The sequence below is a fragment of the Calidris pugnax genome, unplaced genomic scaffold, assembly GCF_001431845.1.
Source record: "Calidris pugnax isolate Ruff unplaced genomic scaffold, ASM143184v1 scaffold704, whole genome shotgun sequence".
Lineage (NCBI taxonomy): Eukaryota > Metazoa > Chordata > Aves > Charadriiformes > Scolopacidae > Calidris > Calidris pugnax.
In genome coordinates this window covers 352188-367729 of record NW_015091651.1, presented here as the reverse complement: position 1 = coordinate 367729, position 15542 = coordinate 352188, and the positions used below count along the sequence as shown (strand labels likewise).

The 15542-nt window shown below is 40.9% G+C and overlaps 1 protein-coding gene across 5 annotated transcripts in view; it reads right to left on the bottom strand.

The window, feature by feature from the left end:
• FAR2 (fatty acyl-CoA reductase 2) overlaps positions 1–15542 on the bottom strand; it is a 157423-nt gene that overhangs the window by 89373 nt on the left and 52508 nt on the right. For 4 of the 5 annotated variants that reach the window (XM_014961916.1, XM_014961913.1, XM_014961912.1 and 1 more), the window contains one exon: positions 150–384. In XM_014961916.1, the coding sequence (XP_014817402.1) occupies positions 150–338 (189 nt within the window). In that variant the 5' untranslated portion in view covers positions 339–384. Of the gene's footprint in view, positions 1–149; positions 385–15542 lie in introns of those variants that run through there. The other variant, XM_014961914.1, reaches the window with a different exon arrangement.

Sequence of the window (15542 nt, the reverse complement as noted above, 5' to 3'; positions counted from 1 at the left end):
TTTTGGCTTGTTTTAGACACGACAAAAATATATGATTACTGCAGAAGAAGCTATTTTGTTCTTCATAAATTGAGTATACCAGAAGGTCTCTGCTCCACTCAGCTAAATGGATTTCAAATTAGACTCTAGAATAAAATGTAGAAACTTACCTTGCATTTCAACATGTTGGCTACTCTCTCTTGCATTGACTGTCCAGCCTTTGGCCTGACAAGTATATAAACTGCTTTCACTTCAGGGCTGGAGCGCAGAAGCTTTTCCACCAGTACTTTGCCCATGAAACCTGTAGCTCCTGTGATAAGTACGGTCTTTCCATTGTAATAAGCTGAGACCGAAGACATGGTGCTGTCTTGTTCTGTCCTTCCTTTAACTTTCTGCAGGAGGTACCTGAGAAGATGCAGAATAAAGCTTTAAGGACTTCTGATTCAAGACATAAATCAATTATTTGGGAGCTACAGTCTGAGATAACCTTTCCTAGTCAGCTATGGTTCAGTCAATGGCAATTTTAAAGATGATTTTTTTAATAAAGCCGTTACTATGAAAATAAACAACAAAATTTAAAAAGATTAATCTGAGAAGCTTAAAGAATTAAGCTGAACCCAGCAATCACAGTTTAGTCAATAGATTGTGCTGTCCAAGACTCCTAGCAATAGATGCTCACTGCAGCGTTGAATAGCGTTTCTCATACACAGTGAAGTTGCAGCCCTGAAGACACGCAGTTATCACTCCTCACAATCACTTCAGGTACAAATGCTGTGGTTACCACTTCAATTACACTGTGCCGAGCAGTTCTGTTTCTTGTCAACCACTACTTCGCAATGTGCTCAGCCTTTTCCTATTGTCTTGGCTTGGAACCAATCAAGAAAGCTCTTCATCATGGAAGATACCAGAAGATGCTCACCTGTGTAGGCCAAGACCCATTGGGTGTTAAGGCCAAAATGCATCCCATTTAACTCTAAGGAGCATAGATGTCACATGTTTTCTCTGGAGAATTCAGGTTGTTTGAACTGCCTTTTGGACATCCATTGACTATTTTAAGGGGGATGACAAGCCTAGGCTCCCACATGAAGTGTCCCAGTTAAGTATTTTAATTAGATACAATGGTTTCAGGCCTATATGACCCCAGCCATCCCGATTCAAACTCTAAGTTGATTAAATGGCAAACAAGGCTGGACTGAATCGTCCTCAAATAGCTCTTCTCTCTAGTAGACTAGCTGGAGCAAAACACTTCCTCCTAGCTTTGAAGTGCTGCAGAACACAGCCTGCACAAACCACTTCCACTGCAAGTGAAAGACTCATGAAAAATATAAATAAGTGTTTTGAAAATGTCTACTAAATTTGAAACAAAAAGAAACAATAGAGTGACAACAATCAAGTACTCAAGAACCCAGAGAATGATCTTCAGGTACCCCAGAAAAATTCCTCTTTCTCCTGCAGAAGCTTCAGAGTCTCTTGGCCATTTCAAGTTTCTCAACATGACATGAGTCAACTGCACATTAACAGGATACAAATATAACAAACCAAAAATGTAGCATTTGCTGCATTTTTGCAGTCTGTGAAGATTCCCTGTTCTCACTAAGCCTTTTGCATTTCTGAAACCTAATAAACCATTCAGGGACAGTGAAGTAGCCTAACAGAGCAAAAACTGCAAGCCTTCATACAGAAACTTCTAAGGAGACCTTGACTTTGACCAACATAACGTAAGAACAGCAAAGAGTTTAAAATACTGTAAGAACCCTGGCTACATGAGATGGTAGGTTAAATTCCCTTCACTGGATGGGCCGTGAGAGAAATACAGCTTGTCCTAGAGCTTGCATTCCTCAGGATGGAGTGAGGTATCTTAACCCAGAAAATCAACCACCAGCTCTGTGAATCAAGAGAGACACCACAGGCCAACCCTTACAAGGTCTATATCATTCATTCAGGAATGTTCTTAGCTGGACTGAGATCCCCAAGGCATTACCACCAGTGAAAAGCAATCCACAAGACACTCAAGACTAACAAAATATTGTTTTTCTCTCCCAGTGCTGCCTGGGACTGCAGGACATAGAATCAAACAAATGAAAATCCCCAAATTTCTTGATCGGTAATGAATCATCAGGTGTGCCATCCAATTTAGAAAGTAGGTCAATCAGAGTAACTTCTGAAGGACACTATTTTACAAATTAATAGCTGTGGGTATTCTGGCTCAGTGAATTTGAGTATTAGCCTACTTTCAGATATAACCTAGATCACAATTTAAATGAATCTAACAGGCTTATCTAGGCCTATTAAAAACCTGTTCTTATCAAAGAGCTGGCCACTTGGGAAGCTAAACCAACAGGTTAAACTATTAGATAATTAACTTATTTATAATAAAATGTCACATCTCATTCAGGTTTGGAAAAACTGCGTGATATTGGAAGATAGGAAGCTGTAGAATCTGGAAGTGGGGGAAAGAGTGTATGCATCCAAAAGCAGATAGTAGTTTAACCAGATGAAGATGGAGGTGACAAAAAAATTAAGAAATGTGGTACAACATATGCCCTGCAAAGCAGAAAAATTAAAGAGAGAAGTCCTTAGTCATTAGAGGCCATACGAATTCTACTTAATATAAGGAAACAAAAAGATGAAATATAAGACCACTCCCAGTCCCTGGATACTGGCTTTGAACTCAGAAGACTGTATCTGCCTAACCTCACCTGATACTCTGATAGAAAAATGGTACATTTGCAAAGTACTTTGTACCACAGACTTGGAGATTACCACAGCATTTAACAGGAATTACTTTCCTTCCCGCACTTCAGTAACACAGAACATTTCCAACTTGCACCACTAAACATTAGCGCTTCGCATTATAGTCACAGACTACTGCAAAAACAACTTAAGATTTCCGAATGTGGACATCAATTTATTATGTTGTTTTATTTGGATTCCCTGTTTGAGTTATCCCAATGGGGTTTCATTTGTTTTGGCCAGATGTTCAATGCCTACTGAAATAGTAAAAAATCACAGTATTTTAGTGTCCCTAAAATTAGCCCCGCAGACACATTTCCTTAGGTATTTCTGGCAAGGACTACACACAAATATAACTAACAGGTTTTCCCCCTATAGTCTGAGACAATTTTAACCATTTGTCACTGAAATGTCCAGAAAACAATCTCCCAAACCATTCTGGTATGACGACAATGGAAGCACCAAACACAGCCACAGAAAAACTAAACTTCTAAGGCAATCTCCTGTTCCTCTTGATGTTGGCATAACTCTATAGGGTTAAAAGAAAAGCTAAGAAAGCCCACATCCTTTCTATTTTCTGTAATAAACAGTCCAAGTCAGGCAGCATGGAGTTTGCAGGGCCAGTTTCAGAGTTGGATCTGGTTGCTCAGGGCCTCGCCCACAATAAAAAGCAATGAGAAATGAAATGGATTTTGCTCATTACAGCATCAGATTTGTGTCTCCTTGAAGTACTTTTTTTCCCCTTTCCTAAGTTAGCTTTAGAAGAAAACACAATAATCTTGCACCCATCTGATGCCATGCTAATTACCAGCAAAGAAAATCTGTTTATTTCCTTACTGTGCATAAATTCATCTTTTGATGATACAAAAGCTATAATTCTGCAATCAGCTATGTTCAGAGAGATCCCCAAGTCTCCATTGTCCAAGCAAATTTAAAGGGGCTTTTACTAGGTTCCAAGTTCAAAAGCAGATTCTAGTTTATATTCAGGATGAAGCTATTTTCCTTTCAACTCAGTTGGGGAATATTGACTTTTTTTTTTCTTTTTTTTTTTCAGAACCATCATTGGGTTGTATATTTTTAAGAGTGTGATTTTATAACAAAATTTATTCTTCTCTGTTTTAATTGATTTTGCTTGACCTTTCTAAAGAACGTACTGAAGAAGTTATGGAGATTTTTAGGAACAAGAGGATTTCTAAGGTCAACAGGTGTAATTAATGCCTGCTGACCTGACCCTTTGGGATGTCTACTTCAAAATACAAAGAACAAACAAAATACAAAGAATACATGTTCCTTTTTGACTTTTTACACTCGGTCAAATGAAGAAAAAATGGTTTCCTGCAGAAGTTTATACTTGCTTTTCATTTTAAGGAATAAACAGTCAATGCTGGGCATTAACTATTTCCTAGTCAATTAAGCTGCAAGGGATTAAGTGCCTGGTAGGAGAAAACTGTTCAAAGTCTGAACCACGGTCAGCAGTTGCAGTAAATTGACCCTTATTGAGGTGAAGATGGATAAAGACTATTTCAGAGCCTGAGGTTTCTGTCTCTTCCAAAACGGACTGGAGGGGAGAAAGCTGCTGAATGGTGAAGATAAGCTCACACATGGGCTTCCTGAAGCCCAGCTCAAGTGAATAATTACAGGCAACTCTTATGGTTTAGGCAGTAATCAGAGGAGGAAAGCAATTACTGATGCCATCTGAATTACTGTACACAGCATCATTGCGTCAGGAGACATCTCGCTGATGCTGACTCATCTCCAACCACAGTGTGAAAAAAACACCTTTTGGACAGCCAGCCAGGAATCACACCGAGCCTCTCTGCAGACACAAGTACACAAGCTGCTTTAAGGGTAAAGCTCTGTTACTGATGCCTATAATAGTCTCCTCTGGATCAGTCATAAAGGACGACTTACAACGTGGCATTACAAACAAAGCCGCGGTCTTGTGCTCGGTGCGTATGCCAACAGACAAACAAGGGGAAAGGTGGGAATCCTCCCAACCTCACCCTTTGTTCCTGCAAAGAAAACTCTCATATACCCAACAGAAGAGTAAAGGAGAGCTTTCCCCCACCTAGAGCAGATACAGTTGAGCTGATATTCAACAAAACAACTAATACGCTGTCCTCATCTTCCACATACTCCATCGATGCCAAATCTGCATTCAGATTACAATGGTGTAATGTCAAGAGTGAGACCCCTATCAAAGTCATGGCAACGGGAAGGGAAATGTATATCTGCCCCTCATGGACTGCTGCTCCTGCTGGTGTCCAGAGCAGGTCCATGGCTGCAGGGTGTTAACAAAAGCAGACTGGAGCAGGTTAATGTTTCACTATGGCTTGGACCACTAATAGGATTTCCATGCTCTACTCAACTAGGACAGCAGCCATTGCAAAAGCTTATCTAGTGAGATACTTGTCTTTTCAATTTAAAAAAAGGAAAAGAAAAAAAAAAAAAAACCAAACATCTACATCTAGATTCACAAACGGCCTCTCTGGCACCTCATTCTACGTAGTCTGGTTTTGATGAGTTTTCTCATATCTGGTGCATTTTTACAGCTTTACGCAAGGATGTAATTTCTGTAAACAGGAGGGTTAGACTGTTCAGATGAATCTTTCAGACATCGTATTAAACATAATGAACTTGCTTCAACTAAAACTAATCAGGATTCTGGAGGAGGCATAATTAACCTGGGACATGCAGAGAAAGAAAAATTCCTCTGTTGCTTCAGAGAACTTGTATAGCTGAGGTCAGAAGAAGCAATATAAAGTGGTCACAGACTATTTCAATCTCATTAATTTCCTTCCTCACTCTATTAATTATTTTGAGTTTAAAATGACCATTGGGAATGTCTGAACAATGTGTCTTCATATGAAGTTGGGGTTTTTCTTTGCCCCAGGATGTGTAACAGAGAGTCCACAAACTATGCACATAATTCAAGACATGAAAGCAATTATTTCTAATAAGTGTTCTTTGCCTGAAAGCATTTTTGTATTGTTTATTGTTAGTTAATCATCAGCAAGTAAATAATCCCACCACTATGACTGTAGCAGGAACATCCTGATTTTTCGTTTTGGTGGCCAGTAGAGGTGAATACTTGAACAACAAGCAGATTTCCTCCAATGCTAATGCATATACAACAATTGTATGGTTTGAAGCAAATCAGTACAATCCAAAGAGAGCATGTACATGGATGAAGAGGCAGGAATAGCATTAGAAGTTCAACACCTGTGCACCACCTCCTATGGAGCAAAGTCCAGTCTGAAACAAAGCAACATTCCAACCTTCTGATTCCAGGAGTAACACAATACCCCATTCCATCCTTAAAGAATAAAAATTAAAAAGACAAAGGAAAATGCAATAAGCACCCGCATGTTCCATTTATGTGCTGGCACTAGACACACGGGATATAACAGTGCCTGTCAATTCACAGTGAAATCTCAGGCGTGTGCAGGTGCTCTGTCATTTGAGATGCTTTATATGGATGTCAAGGTTTTGCTGAGCACCAGGCTTTGTTTCAGAGATTTCACATATTATTTTTAGCCCCAGGATATCTGGAAGTAATAGAGCATGCTGTGGCCTTAGAGTCACGGAGCAGAGTCCATGCACCCTAGCAATAGCTGAAGTAGCGACTTGCTTTCCATCATAGTGACTTAAGTCCTGGCTTCTCGGTAACACAGGGATGAACCTCATGTCACTTAGTTCCATCAATCTGATTTACTGGGCCAAACTCACCATCAGGGTAGTTCTGCTGCAATGACCGACATTTCAGCTGGGCTTAACATGAATTACTTTAGACTTGAGCCTTTATGTTTGAAAGATTTTCTGCATTTTCTGTAATAAATAACAGTGACTCAGGAGGGGAAAGGGGCTGCAGTTCAACGCTGCGTGACATTTTTGACAATTGCGCTGCTAACACCAACAAGCAGATAGTACCAGCAATGATGCACCGAACTACATAATATATTTTCAAAGGTCTTTAGGCACATAAAGATTTGTGTAGTACATGGTATTTGGGAAAAGATGGGGAGGATTTTACTCATGGCAAAAAATGAAGCAAAGAGGATGTTAAGACAGCGGACCTACGGACAAATTGAAAGATCCTTATGGTTTGCTAAACTTCCATAATTATTTAATAGCACTAACAACCTAACAACAATAAAAAACTGGCAAAGGTAAAGCTTCTCCCACTTAGCCACGTAAGTAAAAGGAAGGTCATCATCCATCCTTTGTATAGGCACTATAGATGCTAATACAGCTCAAAAAAATAAAATCCTTTGATTTAAAGATGGGCACATTTACAGTCAGACTGAACTCCTGATGATAATCCTCTTTACAAAGGAGATTTTGCTCCAAGCAATTTACACCAAATATAAACGTTGTTGCTAGCAGCCTGAAGGTTAAATCACTTTTCTCCAGCTAATATATTTCAAATCATTTTTTGTTTGCCAACAGTACTGACTCAATTCCATAACAGCATCCCCAAGCAGCGACAAGCAAGGAGAAGCTCTCATTGCTCCCGGAAACCCTTCACAACTTGAAAAATGACACCAGTTTTGCAACCCGTTTCAATTTGTAACACTTAAATCTAAAGAGACAGCACATTGTGACAGCATAATTAAGAGCTAGAGACAAGAAGCAGTGGTGCACAGCTGGACCCTGCAAACCACTGAACGTTACATGACAGGTGGAGAGAAGCTCTGGATCCTTTGGAAACTACTGGGAGCTGTGGCTTCTGGGCTACAGACCTGCCCCCAGAACAAGACATAGGGCAAAAGCTTTAATGTCAAGATTTGGTCATGGCTTAAGCATTACCTGTACAGCTTGACAGAGTCTCCAAATTAGTCTGAACCATTTGACCACCATTAAGAATTAAAGGAGAACGAGGATGACCCATCCCTGGAGGGGTTCAAGGCCAGACTGGACGGGGCTTTGAGCAACCTGCGGTAGTGGCAGATGTCCCTGCCCATGGCAGAACTTGATGATCTTTAAGGTCCCTTCCAACCCAAACAATTGAATGATTCCAAACAAACAGCTGAAGCAGGGAGGCCACTGATGTAACGAAATCCAGAAGCGGCCTCTTGATTTTCCAGTGAAATCTGCCAGTTTCTCAGTCTCACTATTCTCTCTCTAAAGCTGATGAAAACATGCCCGTACCTGTTTTAGGGCTAAGACACGGCAACTGTGCTAAGGACATACCTACATATGTGATATGGGATTTTAAAGAAGAAATATTCCTCTGTAGCTCAACTGTGGATGGATCCTGCCTTACCCCTGTTTGGTTAGCCTACCAGTAAGAGCAGCTCCCAGAGACCTCAAAGGAGCAGCTTCAGCGCTCCTTTCTGTATTATGCAGGTCAGCAACTGTGCCCACTGTCCCTTTTTTTAAGCTTAGAGCTAGCTCTTGCAAGGTTGCAGGATGAAAGCTTTGGTGCTGTGCACAGATAAGGACCAGAAGAGAGTTTTTGCTCTGCCTCAGAATAATTAAATGCAGATATCCTATGTCAGAGCATTTCTGCCTGGCGATCCTTCCCCTTCTATTGCCACTCACTCACTCTCCACAGCCATTATCACCTTGCTCTTTCTCCTTTAGATGTGAGTGGGATTTCTACATCTAGCAGTACTCTCTTACACCCCTGTATCAAAACCCTTGCCATGCCCATTGCACACCAATCACACTGCAATTTAGGATTGCAAAAGGGACGTTTCTCAGTGATTAAGTGAGAGGTCTGTGAAACCACTGTGATATCAGTGTTCTGGCAAATTTATTTTCTTTTGGAGAATTTTCTTTATTTTCTTTAGCATCCAGCATCTCTTAGCACAGTATTCGAAGATCTTCTGTCCTTTTCCACCACTTTTTCTTGCTCCTCATGGAGAACAATGTCACTATCATTTAGTGTTTGTGGGAAGATTTGGGTTTGGAGACATCAAGTTAGGTGGCAGTGTTGATCTGCTTGACGGTAGGAAGACTCTACAGAGGGATCTGGGCAGGCCAAGACCAATTGTATGAGGTTCAACAAGGCTAAATGCTGGGTCCTGCACTTGGGTCAAAACAACCCCAAGCAATGCTACAGGCTTGGGGAAGGTTGGATGGAAAGCTGCCCAGCAGAAAAGGACCTGGAGGTGTTGGTTGACAACCAGCTGAACATGAGCCAGCAGTGTGCCCAGGTGGCCAAGAAGGCCAACAGCATTCTGGCCTGTATCAGGAACAGTGGCCAGCATGAGTAGGGAAATGACCATCCCCCTATACTTGGCACTGGTGAGGCCACATCTCAAATACTGTGTCCAGTTTTGGGCCCCTCACTACAAGAAAGACATTGAGGGGCTGCAGTGGGTCCAAAGGGCAATGAAGCTGGTGAGGGGTCTGCAGAACAAGTCCCGTGAGGAGTGGCAGAGGGAACTGGGGTTATTCAGCCTGGAGAAAAGAAGGCTGAGGGGAGACCTTATCGCTCCCTACAACTCCCTGAAAGGAGGTTGTGGCATGGTGGGGGTCAGTCTGTTCTCTAAAGTAGCAAGTGATAGGACAAGAGGAAACGGCCTTAAGTTGTGCCAAGGGAGGTTTTGATTTGATATTAGGAAAAATTTATTCACCAAAAGGGTTGTCATGCATTGGAATGGGCTGCCCAGGGAAGTGGTTGGGTTACCGTTCCTGGAGGTATTTAAGAGATATGTATGTGGTGCTTGGGGTCATGGTTTAGTGGTCGACTTGGCAGTGTTAGTTTAATCGTTGTACTCATCTTAAAGGTCTTTTCCAACCTAAATGATTCTATAATTCTACAATACTACGATTGATCCAGTTTAAGAACACCTGCATACAATTTGGAGGTAACAGGAGGCTGAGGTGTTTTTGTCTTTCTTTCAAGCCCCACTTTTGGAACAGTCCAACTCACACAGCTGCTGGGAAGGACAGCAGCAGCAGGGCTGCTACTGTCCCACCATTTCCACATTCCAAAACTTATGGAAAACCATCCCCTAGTGACCCCAAAATAGACTGGGTAACTAAAACCAAAAGTATCTAAAACCTGACTGCATTTGTGTAACAAACCGACCAAAAAAAAGTAGTGATTGATAGTGGCAATGCAAATATTCATGATTGCAGCAACCATGTTCTGCACAAAGGCACTGTCACAACATAAAGAACAGTCTTCACTCAAGATTTTGAGTCAGCAGTTATATTAATCCAAGTAGAGCATTATTTAGTAAGTACAACTATGTCATATAATGATGGAGATCCCCCTTCCTGAGGGATTCCTCCTTTGCCCCTAATTCTCCCTCCTCTACTGTCCCCATAGTCTCCATCCAGCTCTCTTGCCAGGTAAATACATAACCACAATGTTTAAAAATCTTAATGAAATAAAATGGAACTGCATTTCTATGTTTTCATAACAAGCCCTAAAAAATACAGAAAACAACAAGAAGAAACTGAGTACAATGTAGCAGGAACGTGATTGAAGTGATGACCCCTTAATGGTCATTAACAAGTGCTTATCTAAGTGCTATTGTTACAATTTTTTTTACAGCTATGTCCAGTAGAAGCTGTATATAGAAAAGACGACTAGCTTTGTATTCCTGAGCAGACTTATCAGAATACATAGATATTTTTGTTGATATTAAGCTTCAAAACAAATGCAAAGTATTTAATAAATGACTGAATGACACTAGCAGCAAAAAATACAAAAAAAAAAGAAAGAAAGAAAAAAGAAAGAAAGAAAAAAAAGCCATAGGGATTCAAACACACACAAATTCACACCCTCCAGTTTCTGATGACCTCAGTCCCCCATTCAATTTACCTGCATTTTCCAAAGCATGCAGGCTTTTACTTAAGAAACCTTTCTTTCAGTAATGTGTATGCACATACTTGTGTTTGTACACAAACAATTTTTAGGCTGTAGACACAACAACCTGTTAACTGCGCTTCTCCTGGAGTCGCAACCATTTTTGGGTCATCAAGACCACAACTGTCTTTTACACACTAGAGGCTACAGAATACCTCTTATTGTAAACTTTTACAAGCTGTAACAGAACAAATATTTCTTTTCCTCCATTCCCTCCATCCCTCCACAACATCCAAATTTGCTGATACCTCCCCTACGAGGAGGAAACCACTTATCAGCTGAGAAGCTTTCGACATGTTGTCAGTGAAGCTTCTTGATGAGCTCAGATAATATAGCAGCATGGTGTATCCTGTTTAACAGAAAAAGGTGGTGGCTGTACTAAGAAGTCTAGCAGTCCTGTGACAGGAAGCTAAAATGAAATTTCACACTTTAGATCTCAGATCTAACAGAGTGGAAAAAATTAACTGCTGCATTCGGCCTCAGATTCAAGGTTAATTAAATAACTGTAATTATTTTTCTTTCCAATAGAAAGCTAAGCTCCGTAGCCTGAGCATTTTGATATTCAGGTTTTATTAAACAGTGCAGCCTACTCCTGCCTCTGTTAGGGTTGAAAGATGAAAATGCTTGGAATATTTCCCACCAAGAGAAGTCTTATAAGGATGACCAGATGGATGTGAGAGCCTATGCTATCAATTTCATAGCAAAGCATATATAAATGTAGATACACGTTTTCAAAACCAGAGATTTAAGACACCAGCCAGTCTTCTTCTCATATTGAAACCTAAAAGGGAGCATTATCAATGGAAATACCACAGTTTTGCCTGTATATCTTTTGCCTTCTCATTGCATCAAGACTAAGGCTAAATACCAACAAAAATTAATTCCAAATCTCTCACATTTCTCTGTTGTTCACACTTAAAGCATTTTATGGCACCTGGCAATCCATCAGACAAAAGCAGCAATCTCAGTTGTTCTGTCCAGCTACCGAAAAAGGACAGAAGCTATCCAGGCTTCTGCTATGCAAAATTCTCCCGTCCAGTGAAGTTCTCAGCAGACAGAGCCGGATCAAGCCCTTCAGGAACAGGGAAGATACGCAGCCAAAGCTTATTTTGTTCTAGGGAGTGCACGGGGAATTTTATGCTGCTTAGTGCATGCTGCTAGCTGGTTTATTCTGCAGCAAGCCAGAACACCAGCAACAGTGACTAGCTCTCCAATAATTCTCTGCATCCCTTGTTTCGTTGAAAACAAATTTGGCACTACCTGAATGTGAGCTGTGATACACTGACATCTTTGCTGCCAGAGTCCTTGGCACTGAAATAACGACCTCAGACAGGCAACATGAGAGTGTACATACACTAAGGCAGCTACAGCAGTGGAGCTGCGTTCTGTTTCCCACTTTGGCAGGATGCTGCCATGTCATGACTGTTGCTGTGCAAATGTGATGGACCGAAAAACATCTCATTCCTCCCTTTGGAAATGCACAAAAACCACAGCGAGGAGAATCTAGCAGGCCATTTTCTCCTACAAGGACCTATGCATGGAGCATTGGGAGGGGGGCAATTGAGACACTGGTATAGGGCTTGCCTTATTTTGAAGAGAGGGTGAGGAACCTCAACAGAAAAAAAAAAAAAAAGTAGCATTTATATATAAAATACAGAAAAAAATATAAAGCAGCCTAGTTCTTAAGACAGAAGTCAGTGAGTCAGAAGGTATTTCAGATAGATTCAGTGGTGCTTCTGCCTCCCATTACATCTCACCGCTCTGGGTAGACTTTTCCCCTGCTTTGTTGACTGTCCCTGTGGGGATGTGCTCCCAACCGCTTTAATCCTTGATGTACTGCTTCTAGCAAGACAAGAAAAACATGGAGTTACAATGCACAGCCGATTCCTGCTGCTCCTCCATAGGATGCAGGATAGTTTGGGGCCAAGGGAAAAAAGCCTTAGAGGCTACAAGTGCACAGTGAAACTGCCCCTTCTGACAGCAAACGCAAACCTAAGAGTTCAGGAGGTTTTTTTCTTGGGATCAACAAACACAGAGTGCAGACAGCGTGACCAAGAAGGCCTCCTCCTCTGAAAACTGAAACAGGGAATACAGAAGAAACCCAGCTAAGCAGAAGCTTCATTAACCATTTTGTCCTGCTTTCAGCTGGACAGAGTTAATTTTCTTCCTAGTAGCTGCTGTGTTTGGATTTAGTATGGGAATAACGTTGATAACACATACTGGTTTAGTTGTTGCTAGGTAATGCTTATATTAAGTCCAGGACTTTTCTTCAGCTTCCCATAGAGGCTGAGGGAAGCACAGACAGGATGAGCTGGCCAAAGGAATATTCCATACCATAGCCATCATGCTCAGTATATAAATAGGGGTTGGCTGGGGGACAGGAATCTACGACCACTGCTCGGGACGGGCTGAGCCATTGGTCATCGGGTGGTAGTTGCATCACTCATTTTGTATAGTCTTTTACCATTATTGTTATTATGATCTTCTCTTCCACCACTGTTCTATTAAACTGTCTTTATCTCAACCCACGAGGTTTCCTTTTTTTTAATGTTTCTCCTCCCTTACCCCACCGAAGGTGGGGGGTGGTGGTGAGTGGATGGCTGCATGGTTCTCCTTGCCGCTTGGGGTCAAACCGCGACACATACCAAAACAAGCGGTGTGTATTAAGAGGTAGCTCCAAGGTAGATGCTAGGATTTTCAACCCAGTAAAGCAGTATTTGATCAAAGTGGAAAACTAAGGAAAACTACTAAACATGGGTAGGCTGAGGGTGAACGTATCTTGGCTGCTAACTGCTACCAACAGAGAAAGATGAGACCGCAAAATGGAGCTTCCTTTTTAAAACAAAAAGAAAAATAAAAAGATTTCAAAGCAAGAGAGCAGCAAAGAGAAGAGTCTTTAGGATCCTCTGTGATTAGTATCTGAGTCAATCTGTTTATGAAGGGATTCCTATTCAGCTTCCACCAGTAGGCCTACATCTCACAATGAACTGAGTCTGCAAATGCAAGAGACTCCCTCCCAGGCCATGCCCAGAACTATCCACAGCAGCTTAAAATTTACAGAAGTTCTGTGACCTTTACAAATTACTACAAATTACTACATCTTAGAAATCTTTGTTGCTGATGACATGGAAACTGAACTCTTCCATAAAACAGTTTCCTTAAGACTGAGGCCTATAGCTGGAAGAAATGAAAAACAACTTCCAAGGGTCTCCTCATGGGCCTTGGAAAATTTGCTCTTCTTGTAGAATTTGCCAATTGGCATGCTGTGGCTAGCTGCATGGGAGTCTGCTAACATGGGTGCCAACCAAAGCTTCCAGAGAAGGTAGGCTTTTGTTCAAGAAGGGCCTAGTTCAGTAGGAAATGGACTGACAGCCTCTCATTCCTTGACATCTGACAACCATTGCCATACTATTTTGAGATATAGTTTAAAGGTGCGGTTCGTAAGAAGATATCAACAAAACAAAGACATCGTGGTCTTATTTGCTCTTATAAATACGTTAAAACTTTTTCTACCCCCCATAAGCTCTTCCCTTACTTGAAAGCCAGCTATGAGCAAGCAGAACTCATTCTACTAACAGTGAGAACATTTTCACAAAATCTTTCGTAATTCCACTGATTGCACTCTTGATACTAAGTATTATCTTTACTTAATTTCTGAGGGTTTACTCCCAGGATGAAGTTTTCCTACCCTGTGATCCTCATCAGATGGCTTTAAGGATTTCCAACTCTTCTAATTAGTGCATCTCTCACTCCTCTACCAAGCTCTTTGGGAGGGGAACTATGCAAGTGCAATAGTACCAGTCGGAAGAGGTGCCTGATCACAGCTGAGTCACCTAAAAGTTACCAGAGTGGAAATATTTTTTCTAGATTTGTATATGTAAATCAGTAATACAGCAAACACAGCCAGAGCAAATACAGCATAGCCCTGTTTATCTCTCCCTTAGGCTGTTAAAAATTATTTCTGTCCTTGTAGTAGTGTATTTGCTCATACCCTGTTTCATACACATTAACTAATGATCTTTGAAATACCGTAGAGAAACAAAGTAGATGTACGTTTTATTATTCCCATGATGAGAGGCAAGCGGCTGTTAATGAATTAGAGTTAATGATGCACTGCCAAGCAGCCACTTTTTTGCTCTTTTTGTGAGCTGTGTTTAGTTCTTTGCAATTGTTCAGGTCATACTGTGACAGGGATCAGAAGTAACTTTGATTTCACAAGCCAAAGAGCACAACAACGAGAAAGACCATAAAAGCTGTAAGATACATTGATTTTATCAAAATAATTGTCGCAGTATTGCAATTTCATTGGTATCAAGTGCATATATAAATAAAAAAATCTTTTAAAAAATTTTGATGGGTTTCTGTGTTTTGGTGGGCTTTGGTTTGTTGGCGTTTTTTTTTTGTCATGCAGGTATTACTCTCACTAAAGAGCACACAGATCAAACTGCGGATTCAGGAGGGAAATTACAATAATATGTGGAAGATGCCAAATTAGAAGATAAAAATAATAACCTTCCAAATTTGATTTTCTCACAAACTACCAAGGAAACACACTCCTTAACTCTCCTCACTTGGTTTCTGTGGAAGACAGCACAGTCTGCAGATTTCTCTCCCCAAAGTTCTCCAAGAAACACAAACATTTACTCTTCAGATAAAGGGAAAAGAACAGGAAGAGGAAACTAAAGAGAATTCCCTGGAGTTACTGAAAGCTGCATTAAGGAACTTTGCTCAGCACATCAGCGGCTCTGAATAATGAGGCAGCAGAGAGTTTTGCAGCACTGGGAGCCTTTGAAACACACTTCTCCAGAAAGAGACAATAAAATGTAAATAGAAAATGCTTCTTGGCTGGCACATACTAGCGCAAAGAAAATTTTTCCTCCTTTTTCACATACAGAGACCATTTTTTTTCTCCCCCCCTTCTCTAATATTTAGAAGACAAGCTGATGAGAGATGACAAAGCACATTTACAGAAGTTCAAAAAAAATCCAGCATTGAATAAAAC